The 16,953-nt window shown below is 49.6% G+C and overlaps 1 protein-coding gene across 1 annotated transcript; it reads right to left on the bottom strand.

Moving 5' to 3' along the window:
* Positions 1 to 684: 684 nt before the first annotated feature.
* Positions 685 to 16,584, bottom strand: PNPLA4 (patatin like domain 4, phospholipase and triacylglycerol lipase). Its single transcript, XM_019634671.1, has 6 exons — positions 16,401 to 16,584; positions 13,397 to 13,491; positions 13,090 to 13,225; positions 7,078 to 7,143; positions 4,072 to 4,224; positions 685 to 3,303 (listed from the first exon to the last, which is right to left on the bottom strand). The coding sequence occupies exons 1-6, from the start codon at positions 16,578 to 16,580 to the stop codon at positions 3,157 to 3,159; spliced, it is 777 nt and encodes a 258-aa protein (XP_019490216.1). The 5' UTR covers positions 16,581 to 16,584; the 3' UTR covers positions 685 to 3,156.
* Between the last annotated feature and the right edge of the window lie 369 nt (positions 16,585 to 16,953).

The raw sequence follows: 16,953 nt of genomic DNA, 5'->3' as shown, positions 1-16,953 counted from the left end.
CAGCCTACAGGTATCAGCCTGGGTCGCAGGGACCCACCTACAGGGCCCCAAGCTTGCCCACTGCCGTAAAGTCACATCGAAAAGCTGACGAGCCCGTCAGGAGGGCGCGTGTGCTGTTGGGCTGCTGAACTGTGCAGCTTTCCAGAAGTGGGGCGTACACCAATAAATCTGCACTTCACTTGGTCTGCCCACAGAAGTGAATGTGAATATACAAGGTGTGATCAACAGATACAGTGAATGCAGCTGTTGAGCGCCATCCAACAGAGAGGCAGGGACCTTTAATATGGGAAGCGGTACGTCGAACCTTAGTAACAGCGTGTGCCAAGTTTCAGCTTGTTTGGTGCAGTCAGTTGGGTGTGGGCTACGGTTGAGAGAAGGTGTGTTTTAAAGTGTGCCATAAATCATCCTCCATCATAACAATACTTCATGTCACACATTGCTTCTGGTCAATACAGCAATGTCTGTCAAATAAAAACATGACGGTATGTCCTCATCCACCTTATTCACCGGATCTGGCACCGTGACTTCTGGCTCTTCCCCAAAGTCAAAATGATTCAGGACACTTAGTGCAACTAAAGACACTCATGAAAGAGGACTTCCAGAACTGCTTCAGAAAGTGGCAAGAACGATGGGAGAAGTGTGTTCGAAGCAAGGGGGATGTATTTTGAGTGCGATTAATGGCAATGTGTCTTTTACTATAAATTTTCTTTAATTTAAACATTCACCATATTTTTTTTTATCATACATCGGTATACCACTTAAAGAACATTTGTAAACACAATGAAATTGAGCCTTAGGTCAGTTAACATGTACATGTCATACTGTTGTATTTTAGGTATGTATGTATGTATGTATGTGCACATATATATGTGTATAATACATACATATGTATTATATATATATATATGTCTATATTCACACTTTTAAAAAACCGACCTAATTACAGGATTAAGTCAGATATGCTATCATTATGAGTTTTGCAGGACCAGATATTCAGAAACGCTTTCAATGGCATGGAAAAGATTGAACCCTATTTTTGCCCCTCGTGAAGTCAATCGAGGGGCAGGGGAAACGATCCTGAGGGGACGTATGTGAGAAATACATAAATATATGTATTAGAATCGACTAAGCAAAGCCTGGAGTCGTGTGACCAGAGGCAAAATGAAGTGCAGAGCTGAGCAATGACATGGTGAATTCAGCCCAACTAAACTGTCAATCTGCAAATAACAATAACAACAACTTGTATTATTGTTGTTTTCCTGATCTGCAGTCACTGCCTTTTCCTCCTGCTTCGAGTTATGTGGATAATCGCTTCAACGTTCAATTTTAGTTTGCAATAGCGTAGACAGCTTAGACGAGAAAAATGTCAGAACCCTGAACCTCCGTCCTTGGGTCCTCCACTGTATGAATGCTGGACTGCTTTAGACCCAACGCAAGCCTTCAATGATGAATATTTAACAATGTAAAAAGAGAAGTAATGCTACGCGTCTGTTCTCATCACCAGAAAAAAATCAGCAGCAGAATAACTGAAATCTGTGTGTCTGAAGTGCTCGTGTGTGTTTGGAATCGTAATTCAGTGCGCAGGCCAGACGCCTGTATCTTCCCAAGCATCGGACACACACGGCCACATTGGTCCTGTGACTCCAGAACGTAACAGAGTGTGGATTTTGTTAATACACTGCTTGCTCCTTTAGCTCAGTATTTAACTTTAAAACCAAATCTATCTTCTCTCGTTGTCAATGGAAGCAGCGGGTTACCATAGTTACAAGGTAAAGGGTGATATTGAAAAGAAGAAAAGCAAGACTAATGAAATTTTAAATGACAGACTCGAGGATATGAGGAAATTGCCCCACCAGGGAACGGGGACGTTATCAAGCTGCCCATCACTGTAATTACCCTGCAAACATATCAGGATCTGGGTCAGAAAGTGTCTTCAGCTTTTCGGCGTACCCTGCTCCACAGCACCCCGAAACGCTGGCCCCGGTAAGACGGCAGAGCCATTAGCCTGGGGGTGCGAGGACACTCTGTGACCTGCCTTCCCTCAGAACTGGGTACAGCAGGCCCCCCTCCCCCCAGAGAATGCCCGGTGCACACACATTATGTGCTTTGTGCCACGGTCACACGTCCCCGTGGTGGAGTGTCGCTGTACTGCAGACCCATCTGTCAATGACCCTATAACGTTCTTCAAGGAAAGTGCCATCCACCCACATGGTCAAAGGCCCACACCGTAGGCACCAAAGACTTTTTAAAGAATCTAGTGTACTACTGTTGGTTTCTGCTCGAGGAGGCATCCGCAAAGAAGTTACTGAACTGTCACATCAAACGGTAAAAGGTGAAAAATCTAGTGAAACTTAGATGTAAGAATGAACTGAAAAGCCATCCACTTCGCGTCACTTATGAGAATGACATATTCAGATTTAACTATAATACAAGTTGGCTGCAGTCAGAAAACAAACAAACAAAGAAAAAAACCAAAAAAATACAAACCAAAAATAGAAACTCATGAGCTATACAGCGAGTCTCTGTGGAAGGCATAGGAAAGGAGGGCAACTTGGTGTTTATGTGCTAAGAGTTGTGTAATTGGGAATTTTAAGAATCCTCCAATTGATTTAAAGAACGGTTTCAAAAGATAAAAAAGACAAATGCATAACAATTAAAGGCATGCGATGAAACTGCTTTGTTTCTAACAGCTTCTTAGTAATTAAGAGTTCACGCTTGGCAAAGCCCCATAAAGATGGATTTAGGAGTCAGGACCGTGAACACGGGTGAGTAGAAACCCACACACACGTCCTGGAGGTGACATGCCAACTACTCAAAAAATGGAAGACCTGGCATCTGTAAAACTTAAAAATAATATGTGAACAATGATTCCGGACTTAATTCTTATGTACAGGCTCCTTGGTTGATTTGGTTCTTCATGGTTTGTAGTAGTTGATCTACTTCAGTTCTGGAAAACGACCCCTTGTCACCCGAGTGTATCCTTCTCAATGACATTACCAAGTTCTAATAAAGTGCCTCCTTTCCTTGCAAGTGAAAACTTAAATATCCCAAGGAAAGAAATCTATTACAAAACTAATCGGACAGAGTTCCGACAATTTTTGTTTTTTAAAAGACTGAATTAGAAATGTGTTCTGAAATGTGTTCAGCCCTGTAAACTTAATTTCCAGCATTCTCCTCGAACCAGTTTTCTTTAAGTAAAAACTTAATGGCGTCGTCAAAGCCACGTTGATACAGCGATTCCATTTTCCTCTTGCTTGGAGGGAAAAGAGCTTGGTTAAGCCTCACCAAGTTCGCCAGGGACAACTAGGATAGAAAGACAAATTCAGGCTATAGGACATCACAGTGCAGGGAAGTGTACGTTATCGCTGAAACCTAAGCTTTCTGCTCGTAGATGCAGTGAGTGATTTTTAAAAATCAGAAGGAAAAAGTTAAACTTGAACAGTGAGCGCCACTCGTAGACTAGATGGGGGTTTCTCAGCCTGGGTACTGGTGACATTTGGGGCCACATCACTCTTTGTGGGGGGCGTCCTGGGCACTGGAGGACGGTGAGCAGCATCCCAGGCCCCCATCTGCTAGATGCCGGTGGCAGCTCCCAGATGTGACAACCCGACATGCGTCCAGACATTGCCAAGTGTCTCCTGCGTCTAACACTGGTCCCCGTGGAGGACTCGATCGAGGGGATCAACATTTTACGTAAATCATTCGGTTGGCTCCCTCAGTTTTTCTGCAATATTTTTCCATACTTAATGTCTGCCACCTTCGTAAACAATGAAATGATCTAATTTAAAATGGCGCGGGAATCCTGGCACGTTTATGGAGCCTAAAAGGAAGGGGAGAAACAGGAAACACTTCACACACAGCTATTAAACCGTAAGAGACTCGCACACTCCCGGGCTACAGGTGTTCAGGTCTATCTGTATGCACGACACATGTGTGAAGTGTTCAGAAACGTACTACCGAGAAGGTGCAGCTACTGCCTAAAATTATGGGTGAGCTGCCAGAGTTTCGGAAGCACACGGAAACTTTCAGGAGATCAGGACCCTTCAAATATCGGTGAACGCGACCACTCACCGTTATGTGTTGATTGGCGATACTGACGTACAGGTCCAGCTGCCCTGTGTCCTGCGGGGAGATGTCCAGCCGCCCGCTGAAGGGGGAGACAGTCACGGTCCGGCCACCAGGCAGGATGGGAAGGCTGTTGGTGAGGCCTCCGTCCATCCACTTCTGTGGAGAGAAACACCAGTCCGTCTGTCAGCCACGTCAACACCACGCCTTCACGTGGACAAAGCGAGCACGGATTCTCAGCAGGACTCTGTCTAGTTCACTCCGTGCCTGGGACGCGCTCTCAAATGACTACGTAGGGGGACTCATCCCACTGGCTGTTTCTCCTGGAGGCAAAGCCAATCCTTGTGCATCATCTGCCCATATAACAAGAGCTTGACAGAATCAGGAAACCTCGCCAACTGTTTAAAAGCCTTAACTTGATTATTTTCAAGAAGACGTCCCGAAGTTTTTTACTGATGACAGTGAACGGGTCAGAAGCCATGTGTAATGAGGCCGGATTCGTTCTTTAATCAAAGTGGAAAGCCGACTTTGACACGGAACCCACCATCCACCAGCACAGTCCATCGTTAGTATAAGGCCTGGAAATCAGCCTTTTCTGTAGCCAAGGTAAAAATAAATAGAAACACCAGAAAATCTCCCATTTCCAGCATGGCTGCTGAGCAGATGAGGTCTGAAAGCCACAAAGAATGGGGACTCCTGCATAAAAAACAATGACTCAGAAGGGTGTCTGTGCTTTCAGACCCAAGCCCAAAGGACAGGGATGGACAGAAGAGGTACGAGAACCTCCTAGAGGCTTCGGCGGAAGCGTATGCTGAGAAAGGAGAACTGAAGAAACACCACAGTCCCTCTCCTATCTATTTCAAGGCCAACGTCTCAGCCCATCCTGGAGCTGATGGCATAAGCAGCGCTGACAAGAAACACACACACAAAACTAAGTTCAAATTCCCCCAAGTTGTCATTGCAAAGATCCTTTAGTTGATATGCAAAAGAAAGAAGAAAGAAAGAAAGAAAGAAAGAAAGAAAGAAAGAAAGAAAGAAAGAAAGAAAGAAAGAAAGAAAGAAAAAGTCTGTTATTCGCTGATCGCCACCCCCCCGACAAAGGACTCTTTAGCGAGGGCTGTACACTGCGTTTCATGTGAGCCTTTAAAATATAATGTAGAAAACCAAAACTGTGTGATTTAGCACAAAGGTAGAGTGACGAGGCAGAAACGGGTCAGTACCAAACAGCCTTCACTCCGTCAAATGCCTTTAACTCAGTTCATCCCTTTTTGCTAAGGGTTTTTGTTTTTGTTTTTTTAATGTCTTTCTTACTTGTTTTTATTTCTAAAGCTGGACACTAAATGATCGGTCCTGCATTGTTTACAATGGCCTTGGCCAGCGACCAAGTCCCTGACGGGGAATGAAAGTAAATAAGTAGTGAAAACGTGTTGAAAATTTCTGTTGAGGGAATTGTGTTTGGGTGGAGGAGGAAACATGAATAGATTACAATGAACCTGACCTGCATACTTTGTATATTGTCGTTACTTTTTAAAGAACATAGTAGTTATTACTATATAATCATGTGCATGATATAGACACACATTCCTGTGTGTGTGTATTGAACACACATTCACGTGTTTGTGTATCTGATGCGTATGTGTAGAGATGTTTATATATATATGTATAGGTGTCTATCAACCGTTTCAGAAACGAGGTTTCTAATAAGAAGGACTTCTTATAAAATATCTGTTTCTGTCCCACAACTTGCTCTTTTTATTTATTTATTTTTTGCCTGTTTTTTTGGGGGCATGGGTGCCAATTTCTGAAATAAGTTAATACCTAGAGAGAGAGAGAGAAAAAAAAGGAACCTTCCAAAATTATCTATCAAAGTCTCAGTAGGATAGTGCGTGAGCGATGCAAACATGTGTACGGATTTCATCCAGGGACATCTGCACCCCGCATCCTGTAACTGAAGTCAGAGCTCACGTGACGTCTCCGGCTTGCCAACGAGAAGGACTCGTTGGCCCGTTAAGCTCTGTAAGTGACCACAGGGTCATGACGGCTGTTTCCGGGGCCTGAAGATCCTTCTCCCAGATGGCGTTTGCTTCTCCTCATTTGTTCTGATTGGACACACGCCTACGGGAACCATCAGCTGACCTGGCGTCCAGATGGTGTAGCAGTGGCACCGGCCCCTCTGTGTTGGCCTGTGTTTATTCAGCACCCAGCACCATCATCCTCCAAGAAAAGAAAATGCCTGGCAAAACGCTCCCCAAATCCGTCGTGCAAGCTGGCCCTGCGCTGCTGTCCCCTGAGCTACCATCCCTCATGCGGAGGACAACAGTCAGCTCACGTTCGCTGCATCTCGCGTGTGGCACAGTCGCGGGTTGCAGTGCAGAAAGCGGGGTGCTGACCTACCCTGGGCCACGCCCAGAGCAGCCCGCAGGCCACCTCGCCTCTAACTGTCTCTGGGGGACGGGCCTCCTGCCGGCAGAGCAGCCCCGAGTGAAGGAAGAGAGGGCTCCGGGGAGGAAAGCTGCTTCTGGACAAACACATCATGGAAAATAGAGGCCAGAAGTGGAGCTTGCTGACCACCAGGGCTCCCCAGGGGCGGGATGGATTGACGTTCTCGGCATTGTTTGGGGGTGGGGGGGCAGGTGTCCAGCTCCCCGATGACTTTCCTCACCCTGATAGTTCCCTTCTGTGTCTCGCTGTTTAGAGAAGGGGCTGTGAATAGGACTTTATTAGGGGAAGAAAGTCTTTTAATCCTTTAGGAAACAAAGGATAAAGTGTTTTAAGCAGATGTAAAACCGAGCGTCCCAGGTAAACATTCTCAATCGTGAGATCTTGACAATAACGTACCAGGGCCCCTGCACTTGAATTTATTTTTTTCCCTGTTAACAGAAGTAAAACTCTTTATGAAAATAAATCACATGCACTGATTTGCAGCCACCGAATAATTATAAAATGGGATTCTTGAAAGAAGACATATTAACGCGGGGCTGATGGACCGTCCCTCGGTTATAAGATCGTTACCTGCCCGTTATAGTCCACGGGTTTCAGTCCGGCGTAAATGGGCACGAAACTGCTCGCCAAGAGAACCTAGGTGGAGAAAAGAAAGAAAGAGCTCATGAACGCACACAGCTGGCTCCATGCTATTGGCTACAAAATTCTAAATTTTGGTTTTAAAACCAAATATGCACTATAAAAAAAAAACTTCCATCCGTGTCAAGTGCACCACGGGACCCACGTACATAGATGATGCATTTTGCTGGTATCTGGAAACACCCTCCAGAGAGATGCACAATTCTGACTCGCTCGACTTCCCCTGAGCAAAATCGGCGTTTTAATTCTAGACAACCGGGTCATTACAAGATTCAAGTCCAGGTAAGTCTAAATTCTTGAGTATGTGCCGGTTGCAAGTGAACAATTTCCACTCTTGTACCCCATGCTGCAAACATCCCTTTGAGAGGCGCACTCACATTTTGCAGAGGAACAAACCCCTCTGTTATTACAGGGAGAGGAGCTGGCAGCTTGGGGATGTTCTACTTCATGTCACCAGGATGTCGCTAAGGGAGCAACACTTTTCATGCGTTGGCGACATGGTCTGGACATGTAATGGGCCAGTGGCAGGTATGGGGCCCCATGTTTTCTTTCTTTTCCTTTTGAAACGTCGAGAGAGATTGCCGTTGAAAATACCGCCATTTCTTCCACAGAAGTTGGGCGTGGGAGCCTGCCTGACACGTACGTGTTTTATTTTGCAGGGAAACTACGTCTGAATCGCTTGGGTTCTCTTTGGGAAGACAGAGCATTAGGACTGAGTATTTAAGTGACGATCTTTCGACGGACATGTGAAGACCGGCGGATTGCTGTCAGTGTTCAGGTTTTCTTTCCGTAAATATGATTCGGAAATGGACAGTGGCCCCCAGCTGATGTGTAAATCATCCGTCTGAATGACTGGGATCTCAGAGGGCACTTTCCCCACAGAAACAGTCTATAGGTATGACGTGTGAGGCCAGCTCTCAAAGGCTGTTTATTCTGAACGCAGACGGAAGGACAGACGCAGCCACCCACCAGCGTGGCACGGTTTCTACGGGCAAGTCCCCTCCGGGCTGGAACGTCACAGTGGGAGCCCGTTGACTTCTGCGTGTGCTGCACGTGGCCACGGCTCCCTGTGTCTCTAACCCGTGTCCTGGCCCCTCGCAGCCCAAACCCCGCCGAGGGGCACGGTCTGTGTGTCCTCGCGCCCCAGTCAGGCTATCGGGGCTGCGCGCACACACCTGTGGGTACCCTCCCTTCTCCGTGGGAGGCACGAAGGCCCCTGATGCTGCTTCCACTCTCAACGGTGGAGGCAGAAAGAAGACAGGGGAGAGGTCCTGCTTGTGTCTGGGGCATCAGGCTGGGTAGTGCCAACCTGAGGGGCGTACGGGCACAGCACAAGGACTCCACAGGGAAGGAGGAAGCAGCTGGCAGTGTAACCCATGTCCGCGGTGCCAGAACCGGCACGTCAGCTGCGGGCCCACGGCGAAGGGAACGCACAGGTCACCAGGCAGGACAGCATGTGGGCAGTACTGACGCAGGGTACGATGCCACCCTGCCCGACACCGGCCAGCCACCCACAAAGCAGCATCTGTGCAGACACGCCTGTACTCGGGCATTCGTCTCAAAGCCTCGGCTTTTGGCGTGCTTTTCGGCCAGTGCTGTGACAGTGCGCGGCGCTGGGCAGCCGGGGGTGTCGCGTCACATGATGTCGGGCAGGCCACACAGCAGATCACTGGGGAGGACACGGTGGAAAGCAAGCATGCCCAGCCCCGCACGCCTCAGCCCGCCGGGAGCCGCGACCACATCAGCGGTTTGTGTCATTCCTGCAAAGGCTGTTTCCAGGGACGGTCACTGCACGAGTCCTTGCTCGGCGTGGCCATGTCGGCCGCTGGCTACACCTGCTGATGAACCCCACCGCACCCCTTAGGCCTGTTCTGCGAGCAGTGTGGTCATCTGGTCAAGTTCTTCAGCCCGATGTACCCCTGCACCAGCACGAGGCGAGGTGGTTCTTGAGAGCACACGCTTTGCGAAATGACAGCACGGAGAGGCCTTTCGAGAGCCGACACCACAACTCGCACGGTTTATGTCACACACTGCACAGACATACGTGCCCTGCGAAATAAAAAAACCCGTTCCTGCGCTTAGAACCAGAATTATGCCGGCTCTTTTTTCCTGTGTGTCCAAGCCTAATGGGAGGTTCACAGCTTAATGCCCGGGTTTCTTCTCAAGTGTTTGGATGAAAAACGCTGTCCAATTACTTCCCTACAGATAATAACCGTTAAGCGTCCTGCTAAATGACAGGAAGGGCGTGCTGAACTGTAAACTACCTGTCACTTCCAAATCAAGGTATTTGCTCCAGCATCGCTCACTCTCCCTGTCAAAGGGCTGGCGGTTTTTACATCAACCAAGTTAGCGGGGCCGTTAGCTTCCGACAGCTAAGAACGAAGTGACATCTCTTATGCGTCGTCAGCGTATTGCCATTTTCTTGCAAGCAAGTAGAATTTTCTAAGGAAGCAAGAGAAGACTGATGTTGTCATCCGGGGGTGTCTGCCCCATGGGGACATGTAGCAATGTCTGGAGACAGTCTGGGTGCAGAACACCGATGCCAACAGCAGGAACCCCCTTTCCGGGTGGCGTCACTTGGCTCAGCACTTGAAGCATTACGTGTACGTGAAGCCGTCGATTTGGGTTTCGTGTCATTCCTACGGAATATGCGGCGATAAAAGTAAAAGTCACTGGCTTCCTGTAGCCCCTGTATAAAACATTGCCAACTGCATGCGACGCACGTTCCAACGAGCTGTCTTCATTTCGCGTCTTACAGAAAAGGGGTGTTAAGACAATGATGAGGCCTGGCTGCCTTGGAGGATAAATTCTCAAGTTTCATTTATGCCGCGAGCCGACTGTGGAGTTTAATGAGAATATGGCTGTTTATTCAGAACCTGCTGGTGCCGTTGGAATTCAAAGTCAGATTCAAATTTATCTCCCCCCCTCTGGAGTCTTCCCAAAATAATGGCTGATCTGAAATTCCGTCCTCACTTCACCTCCCAGCGGCTCCACGTGAGAAGAGCTTGCTGCAGTATCTGCTGGCTGTGTGGAGGGGCGTTTGGGACATCCTAGCCACGGGGACACGGTGCTTCCTCCCAAGAGGGAGCCCGCCATGCATGGAAGTCTTCTGGGCAGAAACCTCAAAGGGGGTTCACGCACATCTGTCAAAAGGCCATTTCGGGCCACGTGTGGGCACCCGTTTTAAACACACAGAATTCAGTGATGCGTGCTCATTCGGACAAGGGGCAGTCTGCCACCAGTCTGTGGCACGGCCGGCTTCAAAGTCACGTCTGCTCAGCGGTGGAGGTGACATAGGACTCTCAGAAACACAGGACGTACCTCCCTGATTACGCTCTGCTGAAGGCTAACATTAAAAGGCACTTGTGTTTCCTGATTGCGTGAAAAAAAAAATCCCAGAATATAAAATCTGGAACTTCAACGCGTTGACCACGTACACACTTGGAGATTCAGGGGACAAGGTGTGAAGGGGCCCACCGAGCAAGGAGTCGCAGGGGGCCTGTGATGAGTACCTGGCTCTGTGCCTGGACTTGCTGCCTGCAGCGGGACACACTGCATGCGTGGTGGTTGCTTAGGGTCCAGGGTCCTAGAGGGTAATCGGGGGGGGGGTGGCCCCACTCTCCTGTGGCTCTGCTGGGCACGGCGCTAGTGGGGGTCTGTGCAGTGGTGTTGCGCTCCTGGGAGCTGGCACTCTGGGCCTGTGATCCGAGGGGCGGCCCTGACGATGTCTGAATGCCTCTGGGGTCGGTCATCCTTCCATTGTCTTGGACCAGCGGTTCTCGACCTTCCTCATGCCGCGACCCCTGAATACAGTTCCTCCTGTTGTGGTGACCCCCAAACCATAAAATTATTTTCGTTGCTACTCTATAGCTGTCATTTTGCTACTGTTATGAATCGTCATGTAAATATCTTTTTGTTTTCCGATGGTCGTAGGCGACCCCTGTGGAAGGGTCGTTCGACCCCCAAAGGGGTCGCGACCCACAGGTTGAGAACCGCTGTGTTGGACAATAGGTCCTGGCTTGTGTTTAGATGGCAGACTCATGTCCTCATCAGACGCTTCTGCTCTGCTCTGAACAGGTTCTCATTCTTTTCCTTAAGGACGGGCGGAGAATGTGCCAAATCCTGAAGTTCCGTTTTGCTTCGGATGACCGAGTCCTCGCTGACACCATTGGTCTCTTCCTGCATTTCGGGACACGCGGCGGAGAGACACCGACCCAGGACCCCAGCACGGCTTGTACACGGCCTCGTCACATGCCCAGTTTCCTCGCGCGCTCAGAACGTGCCTTACAAACAACAGACATTTAAGTGTCACAGCTCTAGAGGCTCAGACGTCTGAGAGGAAGGGGTCAGCAGGTCCAGGGTCTGCTGGGAACCACCTGAAGACCGTTACTTCCATCTCCCCTACAATGGGATCCCTTTCATTTCACCACACAAGGTGACATGTTTGCGGGGCCAGTGGGCTGGGGTGTGGACATCCTTGTCCCACATAGAAGGGACTGGGAGGACGGGATTCTCTGCAGCCTGCGGTGTCATCAGGAAGGACATCAGACACCTGGACTGTCGTCCCAGCTCAACTATTGGGTTGTCGGAAAAGTCGTGACGCATTTTTGCAACGAAACACATAGAAAAAAAATACATCATGACTTTTCTGACAACCCCATCTTTTGTCCAGGCCCCTGGGCATGTAGGTCCAGTGTCTATGCTCTTCTCTTTCGTTGTCAATCACGCCGTGGTAGCAGGCGCCACCTCAGTTCATTTATTTATTCACCTATCTATCTGCATCCACAGGGTGAGGGAGCCGGCTGGCACTGTGCCAGGAGCTGGGGCGACAGCGGTGGGCGAGACCCCGCAACTCTGCCCCCTTGGAGCTTACATTCTAGTCAAGAAAGATAGACAATAAAAGCTAAATAAAGAACGCAGTAAGCTATGCACGTGCTCCACCGTGATGAGTAAGCCAGGATGGGTTACAGGCGCCACCAGGCGCTCTGCCACTGCCCATCGGGTAGCTCAGGACAGACTCAACGAGAGGGGAATGCTGGGGGAAGAACCCGTCACATGTCACGTCTCAGCACACAATGACACACAGCCGTGGTCCCCTACTGACCGGAAGCCGGATTCCAGCACCCTGCCAGCCTTATATATTTATACTGGCATCAACGGTGTGTGACAACTCAGGCCTGGATGGACCTGCTTCTCCCTTTATATTCTGTACCGCTCCATCAGGTTATCACAAGATGACAGACACGTGTCTTTTCCTAAGACAGAACGACTGTTAATGCATCGGGGAGAGGCTGGCGTCCTCAGTACGCCAAGGACAAATATTGTAATCTCTTAAATCACAGCGTAATTTTACTGGTCCGTCCCACATTTCATCAGGTATGTCAAGGTATAGCATCCGAAGAGTGACACTCGAACGGCAACATTCGATAGGAAGAATCAATGCATCTGTCATCCAGGGCCGGCAGACGTCGACCACTCACTCCCAATCTGTCCCCTTCTGCACCCAAACGCACCTTCTCCGTGTCGCCTAAAGCTTGTTATGATCCCCACGAAAGAAAAGAACAAATAAAATTGCCCAGCTCTTGTAAAACTGCATCCTTTCCGTTTTACAAATATTGAGCGTATTCCCTTAGCCAGCACACTGTCACTTACACATCACACACCCGACGATTTCCCAGAGAGAATCACTTCTCAACCAACCAACTCTCAGAGGCGTTTGGAGAGAACCAAATGGAAGAAAGAAACGGGAACGTCAGATGGAAAATTCGAGACCTGGGTTCTGGTAGCCGTTCCCATGGCAATCAGCATACCCTCGAGTGCGTCCCGGAAAATCCCCCCACCCCTGGTCTTCTGTTGCAGGAGCGCGGGGATGCTCTCTGCTGGGGAGCAGAATTTAAACGAGCCCTCCTGACGTCATTTGGTGGGAAAGCGGGGCCGTGTTACCTTGATGAGGTCCTCCCTGGAGGGGAAGGTGGACACCAGGGAGTTCTCTCGGGTCTGGGTGTTGGTGATGGACACGTGCAGTCGGTTGTGGGCCAGCTCGTGAGCGTTGGGAGGGAGGATGGACTCCACGCCACTCCTAAAGGGGGGAAAGGGGCCTGGGTCATGCACCTTGGATTACTGAACGCCTTGTACGTATTTCAGGAGATGGAGGGCCGCGCGGAGCCGGCCACGGGTTAGAGCGTGTCCCGGACGCTCTGTCCTCTCAGGCTGTGGGGAGACATGGACTCTGTACGATACACACACCTACCTCAATCGCGCCATGAAGTCATAGCCAGGGGTGACTGCCCCAAACGACTGCCTGCGGATTTCTTCGGCAAACGTGTAGGTGAACGCGTTACATTCCTGAAAGAGAAAATGCATAGGTGACTCTACATTTCGTGAAAATGTTTATTGTGATTCAAGGACTGGGTGCTGATTGCCCTACACACCCAGCGCCAGGCTTTGGGGGCCACGCTCCTCCACAGCTGTGCAAACCCCCACCATTCCTGGTCGCCAGGCAAGCGAAGGCTTTGCTCAGGTCCAACCTTTTCCTTTTAGGTCACCCCAAACGGCACTGCCCCCATGCGGACATCCTTGAGAGCTGGACTCTCAACGCTCCAACCAGTCAACCTCCTCTCCCACCCAATTCCGTGGCCTCAGCAACCGTGCTGGTTACAAACGAGGACCCCGACATCAGAGAGAGGGGTCCTGGGGACGGTCATGCAGGCCCCAAATCAGAGGCTCTGCAGACCAGGTTTGGGCGCCGGCATGTCGTGAAAGGGTCCTACGGGGGTCTGATGACCCACAGAGCTGCGATCCACAGGACGCAGCCTCTTTCAGCGCATCTTCACGGGACCCTGCAAGGTGGCTACAACCACCTGCTCGACAGGTGAGAAAACAAGCTCGGAGAGATGCAGGATCGTCCTGAGTATCGCATCGAACGTGAGGGTCACAGCCAGGATTTGAACCCAGGTCTGTCCATTCATTCATTCATTCATTCATTCATTCAGCAGCCTACCAGGCACCAGGCACTGGGCTCCTCACGGGGATTGTGTGACAATGAGATAGAAAGAGCCCGTGCCCTGGGGACACCTGGGAGTGCCTCAGTGAGGTGACAACGGTGGTCCCACTGTTGTCACAGCACCTGTGAGGTCGCAGATTCAAGCTCCCACCTCCCCGCAGAGGTGTCCACATCCTAGTCCCCAGAACCTGGGACTGTGTGACCTTCCGTGGCCAAGGGGACTCTGCAGGTGCGATTCAGGTAAAGATTTCCAGGTGGGGAGAGGACCCTGGATGCCTCAGGTGGGCCCAATGTCATCACACAGGTCCTTGGAAGGGAAAGAGATGCGATGCTTATGGCTTTAAAGGTGGAGGAACGGGCCGCAAGCCTCCAGCTATGGGAAGAGACAAGGAATCGGACTGTCCCCTAGAGGGGGCACGGCCCTGCGGACGCTCTGCTGTCAGCCCAGCGAGCCCTTTACAGACACGTGACCTGCAGAACTGTCATAGAACGTGTGCCGTTTTAAGCCACTAAGCTATGGTCATTCCTGGCAGCAGTGACAGGAAACAGAGGGGCGTCAACCTCCCACCTCAGGGGTCCCCAAAGGCGTCCCTCCAACAGGACATCTAGGCTGGGACCTGCAATATGATGAGAAATGGACGGGAAATGGAGGTGGAAGTCGACAGGCCGAGGCCGTCGGGGAGAACAGAGCTAACAGGGCTGGGCGCGGGTAGAAACAGCGAGTGCAGAAAACTCACAGCCGTCCTACAAGCGGCGTGCGTCAAAGGCGAGCCAGAACAGAGGCGAAATGACCTGAAGACACATGGCTGAACATTGATTTTGAAAAAGGAGGCATGAGGACGCCTTTAGGTAAACAGTCGTTTTCCAGCCTCCAACGTGAACGGCAACAGACGTACTCTTAGGTCCTAGCGGCACAATTAGACAAGACAACTGGGTCTCCAATATATTGAAAAGGAAGTAAGGACAGGCCGTGGGATTTGAGAACACCGTGACTCACGTCTCAGATTCGGCTACGCTGTTCCATGTCTGCACATCACAGAAACCCCGGTAAGGGGCTGGAGGATTGCAGTATTTCCAGATCATGCTAACTCTAAGTCAGACTGAAGACACTTCTGACCCTGCTGTGGATTCTCCGCCGAGTCTACCCAACCCCAGAGCTCAGGATTTGCCCCATTAAAAGGATGGACCGCAGTAGCTCCTGCTCCAAAAACCCCCACAAAGTGTGGGAGGGAACTCCTTGCAAGTCAGAGCCTATCTGACTTCTAGTTTGGGGGGTGTTTCCACACCTGACCTATAAGTTTCCCTGACTTTAGGTTCTCCACCTGTGCCATCTCTACGGTTTCTAATCACTTTTTCAGTTCTCCACTAAGTCACCGTACAAAGACTAGAGGAAAACACATGGGTTTCCGAGTGCGTGGCCTCCTGTCCAGGTTGTCTTTCGTAAGCCGCCCAGCGCAGACTGGAAGAGTTCTGATGTTTCACATGTGCGGTAGTTTTAAAACTTAAGTGGGACTTCACTGTATTCTTGGGCGTGACTGTGCTAGTCATCATTGGATTATTATTCAGACCCGCTTGAGCCTGTAGGTAATTAACAAATATAATATTCTCCTCCTACAAGAAGTCAGTTCTCAGACTCAGCAAACGCGTCATCGCTGCCTGGAAGCAAAACACGGATGTTTAATACATAGATTGCATTAAATGACATACTTAACGAGGGCTGCTTTTCATGACTTCTGGAGAAAGTGCTTGGCATTCAAGCCTTCTTTGTACAGTGAGAATGAAACACAAATTAAATTCTAATATTACCCCGCTTAATAGAAATCATAGGCCCACCTTCTTTTTAATGCATGTGTCTGTTTGTGCGCAGACGCGAACAGACTTACGGGCCACGTGTTCGAGGCCTTGCAAACAGGCCCCGTGCGCTTCTCAGGATCAGATAAGGAAGCAATATACTTGGCTTGAAAAAAAAACAACAAAAAAAACAGGGCTGCACTCTTAAGACTCAATAAACATTCAAGACTAAAACCAGGCATTCTAGTTCCCGTCTCACTGTCACCCAAACTAATCGTTTCCAAATCCAGAGCACAGATGTCCCCATTGACTACATTGTCAGATTTTTTTAACCCTTTACGTCCCGCAGGCCGAGTGTTATTTCTGTGCAGTTCGCTTTCGTCCTGGCGTTGACGTGCATCGTTGCAGCTCGGTCTTAACTGCTCGCCGAGGAACGCGTCCTTGTTCCTACTGTAATTACCTCTATTTTTTCGGGCGCCGTTAGCAGGACAGAAGCAACCAAGGATCCCGCGGAAGCCCCCGCAAACGCCTTCACGTCTCTCAGGAGCTTCTGGCCGTGTCTACAGAGAGCCGATGCTGCCCCCAAGTGGTAGATGCCCAGAAACCCACAGGCCGAGAAGGACAAGTTGAGGTGCTTCATTCCAGCTGCGAAATTGGCCACACACACAAAAAAAATGCCGTAATGGGTGATCTTTATTCCCCAAGGCGTGGCAGTCTGGATCCTAGCCTTTTTTTTTTCTTTTAAAGTATAGAATGCTCTGTTGTAAGCCCAGTATTTTCAATTAAAGTCTAATTAAACCCCCGAATCTTTCAAGGAGACTTTCCCCCGCCTCTCTCACCTTGACCCAATCGATAGTTGTATTATTTTTTCCCCTCTGCTCTGTCACCTTCACCCCAAGTTTTAGTAATTAAAAAGAGTTCCACCATTTCACATTTGTTCAGTAGATTACACAATCTACTATTTAATTGCTTGGCAGGAAACAGATGGGTCAATTCCAATTGGCAAGGCATTT

The sequence above is a fragment of the Hipposideros armiger genome, unplaced genomic scaffold, assembly GCF_001890085.2.
Source record: "Hipposideros armiger isolate ML-2016 unplaced genomic scaffold, ASM189008v1 scaffold_1800, whole genome shotgun sequence".
NCBI lineage: Eukaryota > Metazoa > Chordata > Mammalia > Chiroptera > Hipposideridae > Hipposideros > Hipposideros armiger.
The sequence above is the reverse complement of the archived record's forward strand: the minus strand, read 5'-3'. Positions and strand labels throughout refer to the sequence as shown.